Genomic DNA, 22,024 nt, shown 5'->3' on the forward strand with positions numbered 1-22,024 from the left:
CAATTAGGGTTCTCCGTAGCATGTAAACTATAGACAGAAATACGCCGAGCTACAGGTGTTCCATGTGCTGCGGAGAAAGGAAGGGTTTACGTGGCTGTCTCTCTGAATAGGCTTCCTTAGCTGGGAAAGTCATTTTTAAAAGAACACATGTGAAGTCATTGTCGATTGAAACTGATTACAGCCTTCAATTTTCTTTTTCACTGACCTCTCAGAAAATGTCTCCTCCACCTGCTGCCATCTGAATGCTGAATTGGTCTTTTCCTACTTTGTTTTAATAGAACCAGGATTGCATTTGAAGTTAAGCTGCAAAAAACCAGTCGATCAACAGATTTCCGAGTCCCACAGTCAATATGCACCATGTTTAATGTTATGGTTGATGCCAAAGCTCAATCAACAAAACTTTGCAGCATGGAAATGGGCCAAGAGGTAAAAAAAAAAAGATACAGATTTCATCCCCCCCTCCATTGATCATGTAGAAGAAAACTTCACAAATTCCTTCCATCTACTCTAGCCTGCTAGTTTCAGAAATGCACTCTAACGTGGATTAAGCCACAGATGAATGTTTGCTGTCTGATCGTTAAGTAAATTTCTAAAGCATGTGCTGATGACTATGCCAGTCACTTGGAAGTGATTCTTGGCTGGGCTTGGGGTGGCCATAAAGTTCCTTTAAGTCAGATCAAGTTTGACGATCTTATTTGTTGGGCTGGCATCTCCAGCAGGTGTGTTTGACAGAATGCAAGTCATTTTCACATGGGAAGTGCATTTCATTACCTGAGCATCTGGGCAGCAGGAGAGAGCTCTTCTTAGCATCACACAGCCTCCAGGATATATAGCATTAGATCACCCTGCCACCCAGTCCCCAGCCAGCAGGCTTTGAACTTCCAAGAAATCGCAGGCTTTTCATTTTCCTTAGACTGAGTGGATTGTGAATCTTCCCTGACCAAAAGTTTAGTCCTTTGCTAAGTTTCCAATCCCAAAGTGGTATTTAAAATGTAAAGGAGAAAGAAACAGCAACTTGGGCTTGATTAAAGACTATCATGATCATTTTTCTCTGATGGCCTTAAGCCAGCTAGATATTCATATACCAATTTAGAATTAATTCAGAAACATTTCTGGCAACTCTCATGTTGTTGCCAATTGGCATAAATTGCTCCTAAATCAGATCTTTCGATACCAGCCTTATATGCTCAGAATTTTTACTAAATTATATTTGCTCCTTATTCGTTATTTATTTTCTCTTTCAGCACCTTCCATTTTTAAATGTGGGTTGGTGGTATTCTCTTCCTGGCAAGACTGTCTCTAACCTTCTTTCCCCTCCAAGTCAGCTTCCTCAGCCATCCCTGTTAGCTGCTGCTCCTGATCGATTTTCTTGTAGGGTACCTTGCCCCAGGGTGCTGTGTTCTAAGCACTACCCTCAAATGCAAGGTGGCAGTGGTTCTCTTTGCTGGCTCTATTCACTGCATGAGAACTATCTGGAGCAGTAGTTCTCCAGTTTCAGTGCCTAGCAGACTCATCCAGAGAGCTTTTTAAAACCCAGATTGTTGGGTCTCACCCCACACGAGTTTCCGATAGGTCTCGGGTGTGGTCCAAGAATTTGTATTTTTGACAAATTTCCTAGTGATGCTGATGCTGCTGGCTGTTCTGGAGACCCCATTGTGAAAACCACTGGTCTGGAGGCTCAGTATCCAAAAAGAGTTATGGAGAAGAGCTGAGGTGCAACAAGCCAGCCTCCTGAGGAAGGCTTAGGTTAGATGGGCATCCATACCCTGGTTCTTTTGCCTGGGCGGTGCTGCAAACTGGAGCTGATCAAGTCACTCAGCTTCTTCAAACCTCAGTCTCCTCATCTGTAAAAGAATAGTTTCATTAAGGCTGTTTTTAGCTGTCAATTCTTCAGACCTCACCAAGAAGGCCAGCATAAGGAATGAATAAAATTGTTCTGGATGAAGTGGAGAGGGCAGGAATTCAAGAAATAGGGGGCCCAGAGTCCAAGCTACCATATTCCACTCCACCTCTGCACTTCTTCACTGCCCACCAGCCACCTACCCGCCCACACTTCTCTGGGGGACTCTGAACAATCTTACAGGCTTCACAGAGTCTACTTTAAAAACCTGTTCTTAGTGATATCTAAAGTTCATTAAAATACCTTTGAATTCAAACTCCAAAGTACCATCCCTTCTAACTGTTTCTCCCTTTGAGCTTTTTTTATATTATGAGATATAATTCACATACCATAAAATTCAGCCTTTTAAAAGAGTACAATTCAGTCATTTTTAGTATATTCACAAAATTGTGCAGCCATCACCACAGTCAGTTGTAGGACATTTTCATCCCCCTGAAAAGAAACCCAGACCCATAGGAATTCCTATTCCCCAACTCTCCCTCTCCAACCCTAGATAACCACCCCTCTACTTACAGTCTCCCAAGGATTTGCCTGTTCTGAGCTTTTCATATCACTGGCATCTCATGTGTAACCCTTGATAATCTGGTTTCTTTCACATGGCAGAGTGTCTTCAAGATTCACCCATTGTTATTACATGTATTCATATTTCCTTTTTATAGCTGAATAATATTCTATTATATGAATATACCACACTTCGTTGATCACTTTGTCAGTTGATAGACATTTGAGTTGCTTCTATTTTTCAGCTACTACGAGTAATGCTGCTGCGAACATTCCTGTCCACATTTTCATGTGGACCTCTGTTTCACGTCTCTTGGCTATATACCTAAGAGTGAAATTGCTGGGTCATATGGTAACTCTGTGTTTACCTTGTGAAGCACAATCAAACTGTTGTGCAAAGTGGCTGCACCATTTTGCACTCCTGTCAGCAATGTACGAGAAATCCTGTTTCTCCATAACGTAGCCAATACTACTTCTTCTTAACCATCTTTTTGGTATCACCGTCCTAGTGTGGATGACACAGAGTCTCATTATAGCTTTGATTTGTGGTGATGTTGGCCATCTTTTCATGAGCATATCGACCACTTGTGTCTCTTCTTTAAAGAAATGTCTATTCGCTCAAATCTCTTGCTCCTTTTCACAGTTGGGTTGTTATCTGTTGTTTGATTATGAGAGTTCTTTATATCTTTTGGATATGAGACCATTATCGTATATATGATATACAGCTATTTTCTTACCTTCTATGGGTTGGTTTTTATTTTTTCACTTTCTTGGTAACATTGTTTAAAACAGAAAAATGTTTAAATCCATTTTATCTGTTTCTCCTGATAGCTGCTTGGCATGTCCATTTTAGCTGAGTTTCACAAGGATGGCACCATTCAGGACAGGAAAGGGTGGTGTCACTAGGACTGGCCTTCCTTTACCCTTGGCAACTTTTACAGCCCCTCTTCAGTTTGACTCAGCTATGGCCTTGATCATAGAATTCCTGCCTACCTGGTCAGATGGCTGAACCATCTTTTCGAATAGAACTAGTCACTCTGATCTTTTCTTTTTGAACTGGATTTGAGAAGGTAGTGGGAGCAGGGTGAAGGAGTGGAGGGAGGTGTTGTCAGGCAGCCTACTGAGAATCTGATGAAGTGGATGAAGCCGTTTCCTAGAAGAAAAAAAAAACATACTTTGATAAATTTCACTATACAATTTCAGGGCCTTGTCAGGCCAACCTGTAGACCCTGGTTGGAGATATAGGATGAGAAATAACCGGTTTGTTTTGTCACAGTTGACCGTCTCTTATTTTTACCACTAATCTGTTCTGTGCTAGAGTAGTATGACATTGGCTTAATCTCGAAGCCTTGGTTTTCTTGAATAAACTTTCCAATGGTTTTAATAACTAAATCATATGAATTGTACACGTTAGCTACCAAACTACATGACATTGAGCAAGTCACTTACTCTCATAATCTTGCTGTCATTGGTCAGATGAGAGATAGAGTATGCAACACACAACATTTGAGAGGTATGTAGCTTGTCAAAATTGGGGATAAAGCTACCTAAGTTCTGTGTGTAAGATTAGAAATTTGGTCTTGGATATTCCCAAATAGTAACATTTTCAAGGCTGAACAGCAGTGACTGCTTCTTTCTGGACATTATTCTATTTTATGTAGTAGAACAAACTTCATGTATTTACCCCTAAATGAGTCAACATGCTTTATTTTCTTTTTTTTTTTAATGAAAGCAATAACTGACACTTATAAATGTTTCACAATTTCCCAGAACTACTGCACAGACAACTGAACTAAATGATCTTTATTAAGAGCCCATCCAATACTGTATTCTAGTCTGTGATCCTTACCCTCGGCCTCGGCCTGTCACTTTCCCAAGCCACGCTAGAGTGATCTTCTGTGCCATTTCTCCCTGATATAACTGTATCAGAGACACCTAAGTGACCAGCTTGTGAGGAATGAGGCCTCTTGTGACCTTTGAATGCCAAATGACTGAGAACGGTGAAAATGAAACCAGACGTCATTGTAAATATGTACTTCCTTCACGCATCTTGCTCTGTAGCTGTGACCTTGGCCAGAACTTTCTTGGGAAGTCTCATGCAAGTGATCTCTCAATTTTTCTCACTTTGTAGAATGATGATATTCATCTCCAAAGTAAAACAGTTGTTAAAGTGAGATTGGCCAAGGGTGGCTGCAGACATCACAATACTGGGTGGAAAGAAGTCCAGTGTTTTTATGTAGCTTTCATTTTGTGGGGCTTCCCTGGTGGCTCAGACACTAAAGAATCTGCCTGCAGTGCAGGAGACCTGGGTTCGATCCCTGGGTCAGGAAGATCCCTTGGAGAAGGGAATGGCAACCCACTCCAATATTCTGGCATGGAAAATCCCATGGATGGAGTAACCTGGCAGGCTACAGTCAATGGGCTCGCAAAGAGTTAGACACAACTGAGAGACTTCACTTTCACTCTCTTTTCATTTTGTGAATATTTTGATAGTAAACTCATATTATATATCTAGTTACTTATACCTGTTTCTACCTAGATTCCAACTCCCTTAAGGTATTTTGGACTAGATACCAACCAGGTGATACAGTGTTTTCCAATTTTAAGATCACTTCCTGAATTTCATCACTGGGATAAAGTCTCATTTAAAAGCAGCTGTTGAAACATTTGTTAACCATACTTTTCCATCTTAAATATTTATTTTTTCATTAAAATTTGTGAAGCCCCAATAGAGAGGAAATTGTGTATTAAATAGTTTCTCACTTGGTCTAGTGTGTTTTCGTCTCATTTCCGAGGTCAGATGGTCTTAACAGAAAGACAACATACACACAATCTGTTCCATGACAAGGCAAAATGTGCAGCACAGGAAGTCAAGTGGAATAATTTTCACAAAGTGATTGTGAATTCATTGCAACTTAGCTCATCAGAAGCAAAAGTAAACTCTCCAAACTTCCCGTGCCGTTGAAGGTCAGTGGTCCCCTTGCTGTCAGCACAACCTAGCGCCCTAGAATAGAACTTAGAAATATTGTTATGGTCCTTGTGAAAGTGGCTCAGTCGTCTCTGACTCTTTGCGACCCCATGGTCTGTCTATACAGTCCATAGAATTCTTCAGGCCAGAATACTGGAGTGGGTAGTCGTTCCCTTCTCCAGGGGATCTTCCCAACCCAGGGATCTAACCCACGTCTCTCACATTGCAGGCAGGTTCTTTACCAGCTGAGCCACCAGGGAAGCCCTTAGGGTCAAACCAACCTAAGAAAACCAACAGAGAGGACTGAAAAATGCCAAAGTAGGCAGGATCCCCTACAGACTGGAATCAAGATTGCCAGGAAAAATATCAATAACCTCAGATATGCAGATGACACCACCCTTATGGCAGAAAGTGAAGAGGAACTAAAAAGCCTCTTGATGAAAGTGAAAGAGGCGAGTGGAAAAGTTGGCTTAAAGCTCAACATTCAGAAAACTAAGATCACGGCATCTTGTCCCACCACTTCATGGCAAATAGATGGGGAAACAATGGAAATATTGAGAGACTTTATTTTGGGGGGCTCCAGAATCACTACAGATGGTGACTGCAGCCATGAAATTAAAAGACGCTTGCTGCTTGGAAGAAAAGCTATGACCAACCTAGACAGCATATTAAAAAGCAGAGACATTACTTTGCCAACAAAGGTCCATCTAGTCAAAACTATGAGTTTTTCCAGTGATCATGTATGGATGTGAGAGTTGGACTATAAAGAAAGCTGAGCACTGAAGAATAGATGCTTTTGAACCGTGGTGTTGGAAAAGACTCTTGAGAGTCCCTTGGACTGCAAGGAGATCCAGCCAGTCCAATCTAAAGGAAATCAGTCCTGAATATTCATTGGAAGGACTGATGCAAGACCTGAAACTCCAATACTTTGGCCACCTGATGCGAAGAACTGACTCATTTGAAAAGACCCTGATGCTGGGAAAGATTGAAGGCAGGAGGAGAAGGGGACAACAGAGGATGAGATGGTTAGATGGCATCACTGACTCGATGGACGTGAGTTTGAGTAGGCTCCAGGAGTTGGTGATGAACAGAGAAGCCTGGCGTGCTGCAGTCCATGGGGTCACAAAGAGTTGGACACGACTGAGCGACTGAACTGAACTGACTGAGGTTATAGGCAGAATTGGATCGTTCCTTTGACTGCAAGAAATTTTGTGACAAGGTAATCTAGTATTACCTAGTGTTGGTCACTCAGTCATATCCAACTCTTTGCAACACCATGGACTTTCGCCCTCCAGGCTCCTCTGTCCATGGGATTCTCCAGGCAAGAATACTGGAATCAGTAGCCATTCTCTTCTCCAGGGGACCTTCCCCACCCAGAGATTGAACCCGGGTCTCCTGCATTGCAGGCAGATTCTTTACCATCTGAGCCACCAAGAAAATACTATCTAGATAGGATGGTAATTAAAAGATGCCCCATGAGTATTTATATGCCTTCATGGAGCTTCTCATCTGCAGGGAGCAATGTGTCTCCTGAGAGAACAGTGAAGGCAGATTCCTTGGTCACTATTTCTCCAGAAAAGCAAGTTAGTCAAATAAGTCTCAGAGGAATCTGGTGAAAGGAATTTATGTGTTTTTGTAATTACTTGACTAGCAATGGGGGCTGCTTTAATACGTAACCCTTTGTTATGTAATTAACAGAGTAGATACTACCCTGCTGTACAACCTTTCCCAAAGTAGGTTTTATTTAATTCAGATTACAGTTTACATATAAGAGCTTCCCTGGTGGTTCAGCAGTAAAGAATCCGCCTGTCAGTACAGAAGATGCAGGTTTGATCCCTGGGTCAGGAAGATCCCCTGGAGGAGGAAATGGCAGCCCACTCCAGTATTCTTGCCTGGAGAATCCCATGGACACAGGAGCCTGAAGGGCTACAGTCCATAAGGACAGAAAGAGCCAGACACGACCAACCGAGCACAGCACAGCAGAGAGAATGTATACACACATGTAAACATTGTAGTAATCAGTAACTGTAGTAGTGATTCTGCCAGATAGCAGTTCTGGGTTTCTAAATCATGTTTCTGAGCATCGTTTCATGACTTTGTTTGATGAATATGATTTCTACTTTCACAAGAGGTTTAATTCTAGCCCCACTGAGGAGAGGAGGAAATAGACTGGCAGAAATGAACATGCTCAAGTTTTTCCTCTGGAAGTCAGAAGCAGAATAATCATGGCAGATGCTTTTTTTCATAAGTAGGAAAAAAAGAAAGATGTAGAAGCGTGGAGATCCCAATATTCACCAAGAGAGAAAGGGAGAGACAGTGATTCTCCCTGGAGAATACTCAGGACTGTGTTCCACATGGAAATACTGAAGGTAGGAAGAGGCTCCCATGTCTCCATAAACTTCAGCTTGGATTCCTTAGAGAATGAAAAGGTTTGAGGTTCTCTCACTTCGGAAGCCAAAATAACATTGTTAATCTTCCAATCAAGAGCCTGAATCTTCCTTAAAAAAAAAAGATTTATTTTTTTATATTTGACTGCCCTGGGTCTTCCTTGCCATGCAGGGACTTCTCTAGTTGCAGCAGGCGGGGCTACCGTCTCTCTAGTTGCGATGAGCAGGCTTCTCTTTGCAGTGGCTTCTCTTGTTACGCAGCACAGGCTCTAGGTGTGCAGGCTGAGCAGTTGCAGCTCGCAGGCTCCACAGACATTTGGGATCCTTCTGGACCAGGGATCGAACCCTGGTCCCCTGCATTGGCAGGCAGATTCTTAACCACTGGAGCACCAGGAAGCCCAAGCCAGAATCTTTCTTAGAGTGTGGAGAGTGATTGCCGTTGGCTTTGTTTGCCATTTCAGCCAAGTGTTTCAAGAGAGAGTTCCTGTTCTCAGTGATGTTCTTTGCTTGGTTAGAAGCCCCTTATTTAATATTTCACATTATGTTATTTTGCCTGCAGCTAGCTTTCCTGAGTTAAACCTCATAATTAATTTAATAAAGGTGAATCATTTATAGTAATTCTAAAGAAAATCTAGCAGAGGGAGGCAGTCACATAGGGAGGGAAAGTAAGCATGTGATTCTGGATCTTATCTGAAGACCTAAAAATGAATTTGGAGCTTCGTCAGTACTCCTGAAATTCTTTTGCTCTGACATCTTTCTTTGTGTTTCTAACACAGAATCCTGCAGATAGTTTTTCCATTTACCTGGAAGTTTATGCCACTTACCAGTTTGTGCCACTTTCATGAAGCTACCAGTAGAGCCAACATGGACCATTCCTGTTCTTATTTTCCTCTAATCAACTAAAATGAAAAATAAAATGATAAAGCAATTATCCTTCAATAAATTAAAAAAAAACTAAAATGAGATGACTGATGGTGATCGCTCCCTCGCTTTATCTTCTCTTTTATGACCTTGAACAAATATTTGAATTGCAATTATAGTTGACAAAATGGTTTCACATCTAGACCCTCAGTATGATCTTCAAAGTAGATTTTTGAGCTTGAGAGCAGTACTGGCAGGAAAGGACTTAGCCCTGGTTTTATCATCATATTAATAATGCTAAATGTCTTCATACAGAGTTTGCCTCATTCTCTACTAGTTTCCCTCCCTTATCATTGGTCCTGGGCGGTAGTAGTATTACCTGTTTGTTTTGCAGATGAGGAAACTGAGCCAGATTTTCTTAGACATCTTGATTTACCAACTTTGCACTGGGACTTCATCTCAGTCTTCTAATTACAATCAGAATTCACCTATGACTTGAAGTGAATTTACCTAATTCACATCCCTTTGCTCCTAATTGCCAGTTATCAGAATATCAAACCACATTACTATGGCTTATTGTTTATGTATGTTTTCATAACTTTTTGGATGCTTTGTTTAATTTTTATTTTTCTCATGAGTCCTTTTGTCCTAATTTTTATTTACACTGTTTCTTTTCTGTTCCTAATTAATCATCCTTCTGAAAGTTTGCTAAAGAGTGGGTAAGTGCATTTTCCTTTCCAAATAGCAATGTTTTGCATTGTTATTTTTTATTAAGGAAATATGGAATAATTCAAATGGATACTAAAATGATCTAATAAATGTCAAGGAGCTGGCATGCAGTATCTTCTGTTGAAATCGCTTTTCCTTTTTCCCTGGCATTTGCAGCAGATTTTTGTTTATGTGGGGATTTGTTTTTGCGTTACTGTTTAAGTTTTAATTGACAGTGGTAGTACGAGAAATTAAAAAGCTTAGCAGTCGTCTCAGGAGAACCTATAAACCTGGGTCTACTTCTCCACAAATGAAGAAACTGAGTAACTGCCACAAGAGTTCCTGGAGAGATACTTTGCCTTTAGACTGAGTCAATCCCTGGGGATATAACTGGGTGACTCTCAGGCGGTAACACAAAGGATCCGATGACTTAAGAACAGTTTGTGCAAAATCAGTCAGTCTTGGTCACATTCCCTTTGGAGTTTGTGATTCCCAAAGTCATATCATCCAGCAGTTTCCTAAAGATAATTTTCATCCTCTATATTAAATCAGTGCGGTGTCTTGTTTTATAAGACCCAGATCAACACACTGCCAGACCATTTGTTAAGCCACCCCTGCATCCTATTTGTAAATGTGTGTGGCTGCACATATCAAAGCCAGCAAAAGCTTTGGGTAAGGAACAACGCGTCTGGTCATTTTTTTTTTTTAAGAGCTTCTGATCTTTCTTCATCAAAGACATGGAGTCAGAATCTTACAGCTGCTTCTGGGACTATGGAAATAAAATAGGTCTGCCGGCCACATTTTATTTATAAATCGCGTTGTCTAAAAATTACTGATGGATGCAGTGCCAGCACCTCCCAAACATGCTAATGTTTGTCTTTCTGTGTTCTTTAGCATCAATACCATTCAAAAATAGACGAACTAATTGAAGAAACTGTTAAAGAAATGATAACACTCTTGGTTGCAAAGGTAACCTTCAGCTTCAGGTGAAATGTTTCATTGTGAATATTGCTTTGTTATGTCTGCGTTTCCATTAAAATGTAACACGTTAAAAAGTTGCGCTGGGTGCTTGTATTTCTCAGGAAACAAGATAGTATGTCACCCAGCTGCAGCTCTGAAGGATTTTTCTGATGATTGTGAGCCCGGCGAGGATGAACTGATGAAGTGGCATATGTGACCCTAATAAACATGTGTCCTCCAGTGTTACAGGAGGTTATGCAGGAAATATTTGTTTTTCAGCCCTGACAAAGTTAGCTTTTTAAAAACCGAAAGTTAAATGGTAATAAGGAATTCTGCCATCATGAAAACCCCCTTTCCCCTCGTTTCACATGCAGTGAGAGTCATAATAAAACATAAAAGTCAGATAAAGCTATTTCAGTCATCCTCATGAATTATAGAATTTTAACTAAGTAATGCTGAATGGGAAGACATTTATATTTGCCAGTGCTAAACTTCTGTTTCCCCAAAATTACTGATAAAATACAAATAAAAATAGATTGGATTAAATGTAGTGCTAATATGTAACGTAAAAACTGCTTTGCGCAGTTTTGGATTTTGAAAAGTGCATTTAATATTATCGCATGCTATATGCAACTCAATAATATTTTGTCACTTTGCACTTCTGTAACACTCTATATTTGCAATCACATAATAATGAAGAGAAAGCCGAATAAGTCAAATATTTCTATGTAAAGGCAGTCTCTTCCTTTCCCCAAAGACAGGAACCAAATAATAGAACTTAAAAATGAGCAAGGGCTCATTGCTGGTCTCTGGGAGGTTGGGAAATGTTGCTCTTTATTATGGGCAATTATAGTTTGAAATAATGATTCTTTTCCCTTTTTGCTATTTTGCTAGTTCGTTACAATCCTGGAAGGAGTGCTTGCAAAATTGTCCAGATATGATGAGGGGACTTTGTTTTCTTCTTTTTTGTCATTTACCGTAAGTAAAGAGCTTCTTTCTTTCTTGGTTTATGTTCTAGTTTGGGTTTGGGTTTAGGGGTGAGGTGCTTTTTATGTCATTTTGGTTTAAGGTTTGTATATATATGTTCATTGCAGTCAACTGCTAATGTATAATAATAACACAGGAAAATAAGCAGAACAGTTCATAACAACAAGTAATCCAAATCATTCCTATTTAATTTTGTATAATATGTACGTATGTATGTATACGCATGTACACAGACACATATATGTCTCTATTAATATATGTATGTATCCAAAGAGGGTTGCCAGTTTGTGTTCACCTTAGCTAGCTCAGGTATTTCTGGGCTCCTTTTCCTGCAAATGAGGAGAATTAATTTTAGAGATTACCAAGCAGAGATCTAAAAGTCAGATAGAGCTCCTAAGTAGATGTTGTTTGGTCCTCACCATATCAGGTACACTTTTCTTTACTGAATTAGCTGCCCACGTTTAAGAATCAAGAGAACTCAGGGATGTCAGTATTCCAGGGTGTCTTCATAAGGCAGGCAGGCAGCAGCCTTCGGTCTGCATGTGTGCGTTGCAGCAGTCTGTTGGAACTCAGTCGGTAGTCCCTACAGACCAGAGAGGTGTTTACCAGTTCCCTGTAGCCCCTTTCCTTGCCATTTTGCTCATTCCTGTACTGGCCTGGGCTTGGAGACACTGGAGCTTACAACTTCTGCTGCACATGATCCAATCTGTACACATTCAGAAAAGCTCTAATTCTGTGCCAACACGCCGCATGGACACAGAAGTACGATAGGTCATGGGGAGAAGCCGGACTCATTCTCTGTAGGTAAGTGATCCATGGAGATGGTGGCTTAAATGGGCCACCAGTTCGCCCTTCCTTCTGTGCGAGGTGGGCACCGCTGCTGCGTGCTTTCTTGCCATTTCTCACAGCAAGGTTTTTGCTGGCTGGTAGACCAGCTGTTTTCCTCTCACAACACCGTAAGAAAGGCAGTTAGTTTAGGACCTGCTATTTATGGGTCCTTCAAAACCTCTCTTCTAGGAGATGAAGAATCTCCTAGACAGGCATCGAATGCCAAGACAGAGCCCAGCACGGGCCAGAGGAGGAGCACATCGTCATCTGTGGAATCCAGCAGACCTGGGTTCAAATCCCATTACCTGTATTAACCCGCTGTGTGATCTAGAGTAGGTGTCTCATCCTCTCTGAGCCTGAGTTTGCTTTTGGTTTGTAGGAGGCATGCAATTGTGTCCTTTGGTTTTCGGTTTATGTTTCTCTGTGTTAATTCATGTCAGCTACCAATGTTGTAGGCAAGTGGAAAGTAGGTAATTTCTTCTGTAATGAACTGTCATGATGATAATAATGTGAGAAGGACTTGGCATAGTCGTAACACATAGTAGGTTTCAGTAAATGGCAGCCTTGATTAATTAAAGATAACTAAGAAGGTGATTATGCATTACAAACTTAATACATGTTTACAAGTTTTTTGCAAATATATCCTGCTTTGGTCTTTCCCGAATACATACATTAGATTTCCTGGGAATTAAGGGAAATGTAGACAGAAAACATTTAAAGCAATTTTTAGATTGTATGTATGTACTTTATCTATGTGCTCAGCTTATTTTGGTATGCAGTTTTGACCTTCCCATGTGTAAGGATTGAACTTAGTCCTTAAAGTGTGATGGCCTTGGTCTCTGGAATCTGTTGGCAAAGTTGGGATGGGAAAAGGATGATGACAGAGAACAGCAGTTTGATTCACTCAGTAGGACCACCCATGATGTGTCACAGCCAAAAGGAACCCTGTCCAAGCCATTTCTTTGATGAACCAAAAAACCAAGGCCCAGAGACAGGGAGTAATCTGTCTAAGGTCACACAGCAGCAGGAAGAATGAGGACAGGAACTCAGGTCTTCTGCCAGCTTCTCCCCACCACCAAACAGCTTCCTGGAGAGAGTGGGATTCAGCTGGCAATTGCCTGACACTAGAAGGCAGATGGGCATGTGAGCGGGAAAGATTCATAAAGAAGGATTCAGGGCACACGAGTGGGAAGTACTAGATAATCTCTCATTCCTCAGTGAAGTCACGGAAATGGTGAAAAGAGAACTAAAGGCAGCATTTTTGGAAAACGCTATCCTGACATCCACAAAAGATAACCACTTTCTTTGAGTCTTCATTTTGAGCAACTGTTTTCGCTGCACTGGATTTGAACCAGTGCAAACCATAAAAGCCCCTCTGCTCTTCCTGGAGCAGAATTCAGTCCTCTAAGGATCCCACCCTAATGCCAGGGGAGCATTCCCCGCTTACCAGGGGACCTAGTGAAAGGTGATCCAGAGGAGACAGGAACGTGGGGCCAGGGGGATCCTCACAGCGGGGTAGAAACAAAGAAGGCCTAGCAGTGCCAGAGTGTTCATGCTAGAATTCTCATCCTCTCAGTCTCCCCTTTGGGAGACATTTGCAGCCGCACAGCCCGCCTCGTGAGGCTCCTGTCACCGCGGGACGCTGCGGGGCTGTTGGTGGGCCCGTGACTTCCCCTCCTTAATGACACTCCTCCCACACGCTCGGCTCCCCCAAGGCCAGAAGCACCCACTTCTCATTTGCAGCCTGTGTTCTCATCCCTGCCGGTGCTCCAGCGCTGGAGTAGGCGAGCTATGCAGAGAGGTGGCAGGAATGTCTCCACACGTGGATCCTGGGCTCCTGCCCGAATCTCACAGGGCCTTTGAAGACTGCCTGCGGCACCGTGATGTTAACCATCCCAGAGCGGGGTGGAGGTCGGAGGCCTGTGTGCAGGCAGCAGGTACTGTGGACCAGGCCTTGACACCAAGGACAGGGGGACCAGCCAGGAGTCTTGCGACCGTGGACAAAGGCTTAGGGATGCTGCCGACAGCCTGGCAGGGCTTCCTTCACTCGCTCCCATTTCCGATTCAATTCCTTAAGCATTACTGTGCACTCACCGCATCCCCGCCTCGGGGGGGCTGCCAAGTCTGAGCCGTGTGCTCTGCCCCCCAGAAAGCTGACAAGTACCGACAAATATGCCACCCTTTTCCCCCTCTTTCTCCCGCTGAGCGCCTCCTTTCCTGGGTGGGCTTGATTTCATGGTCCAAGCCAGACATTTTGGAAAACGTCTGCAGTGGCACAGAGCAGGCAGGAATATTTATTTCTCGTCTCCATCTGCATTGCTTCCTCTCTTGGAGAGGAGCTGGGGGGAGGAGGGAGGAGGAGATGTGTCTTCTCCGTGCCAGCCTGAGAGGCGCCCAGGCACACCCCTCCTCTCCTCCGGCTCCAGCCCCAGCAGCAGTAGCAGCCCGGGATTTAGGGAGGCAGGCGCCTTTCGAACTTTTCAAAGATCAGCCCAGTTGGAAGTCGCAATTAGCAACCATCCGCCCATTTCCCCCGACTGCAAGATGTGCTTTTGTGTGGGTTGCCTGCCTGGAAGACTCCCTGTCTTTGTGGGTAGCTTGGCGCTGTTCTTTTAGGAGGCCAAGAAGGGGGCCAAACAGGTGTCTCGGTTGTCCTCCCAACAAGTTAAAATCTTTGCCTTCGTCCTGTCCGGGTGTTACCAAATTGCTGTTTCTAGAATCTGTCTGTTGGCTTATGCATTCATTCACCTAGTGTGTGTTTACCCCAAACCTGTGTGTTGTGAATCATGTCAGTGCCAGAGACCCAGCAGTGAGTGAGGGTGGCATGTTCTCTGTCCTTTGGGAGCTTACACTGAGGATAGGAGACAAAGAAAAAGAAGAGAAAGTTATTGGGGCTGGGGCCACTGCTGTACAGACCACAAACTGGAGACAGAGAGAAGGTGGGAGGCAGTGTTCCTTCAGCTGTGATGGTCCTGGACAGTCTCTCTGAGGAGGAGATGGAGGGACCAGACTTAAAGGGACCAGACATGGGTAAAAAGGAGAGGAGATGCTTCTGGACAGAACAACAGCTACCATGGCCACGTGGCAGGAAAGCAGAGAAGACACTTCCACAGGGTACTTTGAAAGGAACATCAGGAGGGTTTAAGGATTGAGGAGATGCAGAGGGTAGATTCAGTTGCAGGGGACAAAGGTGGGAAGCTTGAGAAGTGTGATTTATGGAGAACTCAGCTAAGCCAGATGAGTCCTGAGAGTAAGGGATTCAGCGAAGAAAGACTTCATAGGGTGGGGAGACTGGGGGCGGGACACCAGCTCTGCCCCTCACCAGCAAACTGTGTGACCTGGGACACAGGACCACCCCTTGGCTTTGAATTCCCCTCAGTGTAATCTGATGATAGCTATGGTAGATGAATTCGAAAGTCCAAAATAGCTACAAGAGCTTCAGCTCCTATCCTTTAAGCACTTGCTAAGTGCCTGGCACAGGGCTAAGTGCTTTAAATATATTTTTTCTTGTCGAATCCTCTGAACAATCCTGCTGCAACAAGGCTCTCCTGCAAATGATGAAAGTGAGGCTTCAGGAGGTTAAGCCCTGCAGCTTGGCCAGCCTTCTGTCTCCCTGTACACTCCGGAGCCTCCAAGGAAAAGGGAGGATGTAAGAGGCACCCACTGCCCGCGGACAAAATGACTACATCAGATTCCCTGAAGCCCCCTAAAATTTACCTAAGATTTCCCCCCATCACCCACATCCATTTGAGATGGTCACAGCATAGCATGGAAACTGCTCAGGTTAGGGAGAATAAAGCCCATGTTAGGGCTATTGAGGGGCCCAAGCTCCACTGTCTGACCAGTCTCCTAGGTCTCAAATTACCCTCACTCACCCTTTTTCCCTTTTGTCAACATTTTAATTGTTTTGCCGCTTAGATATGAAATGCAGTGGACATGCTTCTCTTCCTGCTAGAATCTGAGGCCAGGGCTGATGTTCATGCAGATGAAGCAGCAGCTTGGACTGCTTCAGTGCAGAGCCCCTGATGGCAGGCCAGAGAGCACGACTGCCAGCTTGGTCAAGGCCAGAACTGGATCAAGGGTATTCACTTCTGTCCACAGAACAGTTTGATCAGGAAGCAGTTCAAATTGTAGCGTGGGCTGAGGTTGGTCGTGACTTATCAGTGTTACCTCTGATGGCGTTCTATTTTTCCTTTGGCTTCAGGGAACACCAGCAAGGGAGAAATGGCTTTTTACAGTGTGGGCTGGTGATGGCGGTGTAGACAGAGAGGTCTTGGTTCTTCCTCAGAGGGTAACCTCATCAAATTATCAGATGCTAGATTCATGTGATTCAAGTCATTTGGCTTCTACACTTCAGAGTAGAGGTGCCTGCCTTGGACAGAAGCACCAGCCATGGTAGTAAATACTTACATGCTTTGAACACGACATGTGCCAGGCACAGTGCTAAGTGAATGACATGAATTTTCTCATCCAATCCTCACAATCACCCTATGTAATAGATATGATGATTATCCCATTTAACAGATGAGATAAGTTGAGTAATGTGCCCAGCTGAGTCTAGCACAGCTGATAAAACTCCGCCTTAAATCTACTGCTTAATTATCAGCAGAATGTTATTCCCCACAGAAGCTAAGAAACCCATGCTGCTGCTGCTAAGTCGCTTCAGTCGTGTCTGACTCTGTGCGACCCCATAGACGGCAGCCCAGGCAGGCTCCGCCCTCCCTGGGATTCTCCAGGCAAGAACACTGGAGTGGGTTGCCATTTCCTTCTCCAATACACGAAAGTGAAAACTGCAAGTGAAGTCGCTCAGTCGTGTCTGACTCTTTGCGACCCCATGGACTGCAGCCTACCAGGCTCCTCTGTCCATGGGATTTTCCAGGCAAGAGTACTGGAGTGGGGTGCCAAACCCATAGATGAAGGTAATTAGTGACTCTTCCCAGAACCATCGACTGTCTGTGATCATTCTTAAGGGAAAGAGTCATGTATTTCTCACATCTTACCAGCAAAAGTATGTTATAATTTACCCACCGGCCAATTAGTTTTGCAGTAAAACCAAAGGAGTAGACATACAGAATCTCCCCACTTCCTTTATGCATTCTGAACAATCTTTAGTTTTATGCTGCTCCATTCAATACATGTTTATGGAGCACCTACTATGTGCTAGGCACTGGGAGCTTAGCAATGAATGAGAGAAACATTATCTCTTATTGTATATTCCTATGAGGGAGACATTCTCAACAAGTAATTTACAAGCGTAGCGATTATTCAGAGAGTAGCTGATGCAATTGGACCATAGCCCAAAGAGACCCAGCCTCATCTGGGAGACCATAGAGGAAAGGCGTTTGAGCAGAGGTCTAATAGATAAGTAAAACCTCACCTGGTAAAGAAGAAAACAAAGAATGTCCAAAGTACAAAGACTTGGAGAAGAAAAAAGTGAAAGTGAAGTCGCTCAGTTGTGTCTGACTCTTTGCGACCCCATGGACATAGCCTACCAGGCTCTTCCATTCATGGAATCTTCCAAGCAAGAGGACTGCAGTGGGTTGCCATCTCCTTCTCCAGGGTGTCTTCCCAACCCACGGGATTGAACCCGGGTTTCCTGCATTTCTGGAAGATGCTTTACCGTCTGAGCCACCAGGGAAGCCCCGAAGGTCTATTTCATTCTGGAAACTGGAAGTTCATTGTAACTCGGGGTCGGGCCAGAGCAAAAGGGGCAAAATGACAGGCATGGCGTTGGATGGAGTTAAGGATCTAGTCCGGAGCCTGCAGTTATGGGATTTAAGGGTTTGCATGGAGACACTATGGAAGTTGATTCAGTTGGAGAAGTTAAGAGAGGCCATAGAGAGCCCAGCTGCCTGCTGCAAGCTAGTGTTGGGTTTGTGGTCTTATCGTTTTGAAGCTTCGAGCCACTAGTGGAAGGCAAGACTTAGGTTGTCTAATGTGTTTTGTTCATATGGACCAAACAAAAGCAGCTTGCCCTGAAATGCTCAAGAACTGTAAAATACTGATCTGCTATGTCTTCTATGGACTTCTTTCATCAGCTGCTCCCCAGTGTTTCAGAGCTTGACATCCATTTTGGGGTCTATGACAGATAATTTTATCACCTAGTAGGACATCATCCTCATTCCAGTTCATGCCTTGAAAACACACATGACAATTAACATACCTGCTGTCCAAGGCAGCCCTTCAGAGGAAATAAAGTAAGCATCCAAAGTTAACCATTTCCCTTAATATTCTTTAGTAAACAGATAAGTATTCAGCATGAGCATGACACAGACACAGCATTTTCTTTAGAACACGAGGTGCTGAACTACAGGGTGATAGAAAGGTCAGCTATGAAAGAAATGCCTAACAAACTTGTGCATGGCTTCAAACAGAACATAATTGTTCTGAAATTAAAAGATAGAGATTCTGACCAGACCTCTGAGTCACATGCAGTGGGAAGCTTATCTCCAGAAGGGTAGAAGAAGAGACATGATTGTGAAGCCCAGACTTACAGAAATGTGAGAAAGTCATTGAACATTTTGGAGTCTCACTTTCTTCATCTGTAAAGTGGTGATGCTAATACCTACCTCAGAGACTCGAGGGAACAGTTAGGTACAAAGTGAGCATTGGCCTTGTGTGATACCTGGCATGTTATGGGGGGTCCCATAAATAGCCATTCTTAACCTTCCTTCAACCTTGAATATTCATCGGAAGGACTGATGCTGAAGCTCTAATACTGCGACCACCTGATGTGAAGAGCCCACTCATTGGAAAAGACCCTGATGCTGGAAAAGACTTGAGGGCAGGAGGAAAAGAGGGTGACAAGATGAGATGGTTGGATGGCATCACCAATGCAATGGACATAAGTTTGAGCAAACCCTGGGAGATAGTGATGGACAGGGAAGCCTCGTGTGCTGCAGTGCATGAGGTTACAAAGAATTAGGTACAACTGAGCAAGTAAAGAACTAAAGAGCCTCTTGATGAAAGTGAAAGAGAAGAGTGAAAAAGTTGGCTTAAAGCTCAACATTCAAAAAAAAAAAAGCTCAACGTTCAGAAAACTAAGATCATGGCATCCAGTCCCATCGCTTCATGGCAAATAGATGGGGAAATAGTGGAAACAGTGAGAGACTTTATTTTGGGGGGGGGGGGCCAAAATCACTGCAGATGGTGACTGAAGCCATGAAATTAAAAGATGCTTGCTTGCTCCTTGGAAGAAAAGTTATAACCAACCTGGATAGCATATTAAAAAGCAGAGACATTACTTTGCCAACAAAGGTCCATCTAGTCAAAACTATGATTTTTCCAGTGGTAATGTATGGATGTAAGAGTTGGACTATAAAGAAAGCTGAGCACCGAAGAATTGATGCTTTTGAACTGTGGTGTTGGAGAAGACTCTTGAGAGTCCTGTGGACTGCAAGGAGATCGAACCAGGCCATCCTAAAGGAAATCAGTCCCGAATACTCACTGGAAGGACTGATGCTGAAGCTGGAAACTCCAATACTTTGGCCACCTGATACAAAGAACTGACTCAATGAAAAGACCCTGATGCTGGGAAAGATTGAAGGTGGGAGAAGAAGGGGACAACAGAGGATGAGATGGTTTGATGGCATCACTGACTCGATGGACATGAGTTTGAGTAGGCTCTGGGAGTTGGTGATGGACAGGGAAGCCTGGCATGCTGCAGTCCATGGGGTTGCAAGGAGTTGGACACGACTGAGCGACTGAACTGACTGACTGAGCAAGTAAGTAGCAACAGCCTTCCTTCAGCTAAAACCTTTGGGAAGGTTGAAATGACCCTAATGCTTTTAACCAGCAGTTTTCTCACTGGTTCAGTCCTTAGCATAGCATCTTTTCTCCTAAGCAACCGAAACTATTACCTGTAACAGAATCAACCAAAACTCTCTTATAAGTTCCTATAACTTCCATTTCAGCACATTTCCATATCCGGAAATTGGATTCCTCAAAGATATTTTCCATTAACTTTAGTATACTTTTAGCATTTCTCATTTTAATTCTTCAGGAACTTTTCATTCATACACTTTTCATTCATTCATACATACACTTTTCATTCATTCATACATACATTCTAGAATACCTCTCTATTAATCAAAATGATTCCTTTACCAGAGTTGAATCTTCCATTCTCCAAGCATATGTTAAATTGAACCAAGTTTATTTCAACATACACCAAGCCATACTTACTTGTCTAGTTCTGCCCCTTACCATATTATAATCTTGAACAAATTAATTAACTTCTTGTCTTAATTTACTGACCTATACAATAGAAATAATAATAGTAGATTATGTGGTATTTTTAGAAATAAATGAGAAAATGCTATATATCTGCAATGGGATAAGCATTCAGAGTCACAAAGAGTTGGACAGGACTGAGCGACTTCACTCAAGCATTCATTATTTGTTTTAATACTGTTATGTTTGTGGTTGTTAACTGTGGTTATATCAGAGTCCTGAGTATTACAGTCAGTTACTTAATCAGCCACCATGTTTTAAATGATGGCTCTATGCGAATTATTGAGCTAGAGTAGACTAGGGAAGATTGGAGAAGGAAATGGCAACCCACTACAGTGTTCTTGCCTGGAGAATTCCAGGGACGGGGAAGCCTGGCGGGCAGCCGTCTATGGGGTCGCACAGAGTCGGACATGACTGAAGCGACTTAGCAGCAGCAGCAGCAGCAGCAGCAGCAGACTAGGAAAGACTTTTTTTAAAAAGACTTGATTTCTGTTAATTGAAAGTTGCAATCTAGAATCCATACAACAGAAGGTCTTGAGATTTTCTGGTCCATTGTTTCCAGTGAGGTGCTCAGTTTCTACCTGCTCTTAAGAGCAAATTCTTGGCAGTTCTTTTCATGTTCACCTTTAATGATGTCTTGTTGGTAGCTTGACATTGACCAGAGTAAAAGTGCTTATACTACAGAAATTAGCAGATTCTACCAACCAAGGCTGCTGCTTCTTCCCTTTCTTCCTCTTCCTCCTCCTCCTCCTTTTTGACAGCCTTTCCTAGTGTATCACTGAGTATTTACCAAATGTAGGGGACAGTCTATATGTTACGTGAGAAGGTGTCAGATGTGGCAAAAACTCAGTATTAAATAACACCAAATTGTGAGAAGATTCTTTCTTTTTTAATTGTATTTCCCTCCATATCCTTCTATCAAGGAGAAAGTTTCCTTTGAGTGTTTGCCTCTCATACTTCTCCAAATTTTCAGATCTTCATGCCCAACAAAAAGAGAGACAGACAGACAGAATGAGCAGCCTCAGACATAGCACCCTTAGCAGGCAACCCTGTCTACCTAGAAAGTAATCACTTTATCATACATATGTTGTATTTATTTTTATGCTTACCTTCTCTTCTTGAGAGTGATACTTAGTTTCCATTTATGGCAGTGATACCAGGTTTCTTCTTAGAATTAAGTATTTAAAAAGTGAGCCAATTTAAAGGAGATATTAAGTAAATAAGTAAATATAGTACATACAGATGACCCATGGGCAATAGCCCAAATCATGAAGATGGTACTGATGCCAAAAGTTTGGGAAGTTGTGATACATTCTAACCACCCCATTTTGCAGTTGTTTACACTGAGCCCAGAGAAGGAAAATGACTTGAACAAGGCATTTTGACATAGAACCCAGACCTCCTGTCTTATCAATGTGTGTGTTTTCCCTGATCTTTACCTGAGATGCGGTGGAGGGGGTGGGGGGAGAAAAAATGCTTCACTCTGTAGCAGACCTAGCGTGGCTATAAGAGACAGGTTATCTCTGGTGGTAGCTTTAAGCAGTGTATACCCTTGAGTTCAGGGTGAGCCAGCTGCAGGGATGGGGAAGGCAGCAGGGGTGACAAGTGGTGCCCTCGTGTAGAAACATTACTATTCAGTACAGGCTACCTCGGCTCAGCACCAGGGCCATGTGGAAGCAAGGACACGAGTAA

The 22,024-nt window shown here is 43.0% G+C and overlaps 1 protein-coding gene across 19 annotated transcripts in view; it reads left to right on the top strand.

Annotated features, from left to right (window-relative positions):
- CADPS (calcium dependent secretion activator) overlaps positions 1–22,024 on the top strand; it is a 471,511-nt gene that overhangs the window by 391,949 nt on the left and 57,538 nt on the right. For all 19 annotated transcript variants that reach the window (XM_059879758.1, XM_059879763.1, XM_059879759.1 and 16 more), the window contains 3 exon segments: positions 279–426; positions 10,220–10,294; positions 11,180–11,263. In XM_059879758.1, the coding sequence (XP_059735741.1) occupies positions 279–426; positions 10,220–10,294; positions 11,180–11,263 (307 nt within the window).

The sequence above is a fragment of the Bos taurus genome, chromosome 22 (assembly GCF_002263795.3).
Source record: "Bos taurus isolate L1 Dominette 01449 registration number 42190680 breed Hereford chromosome 22, ARS-UCD2.0, whole genome shotgun sequence".
In the NCBI taxonomy this organism is placed as follows: Eukaryota; Metazoa; Chordata; class Mammalia; order Artiodactyla; family Bovidae; genus Bos; species Bos taurus.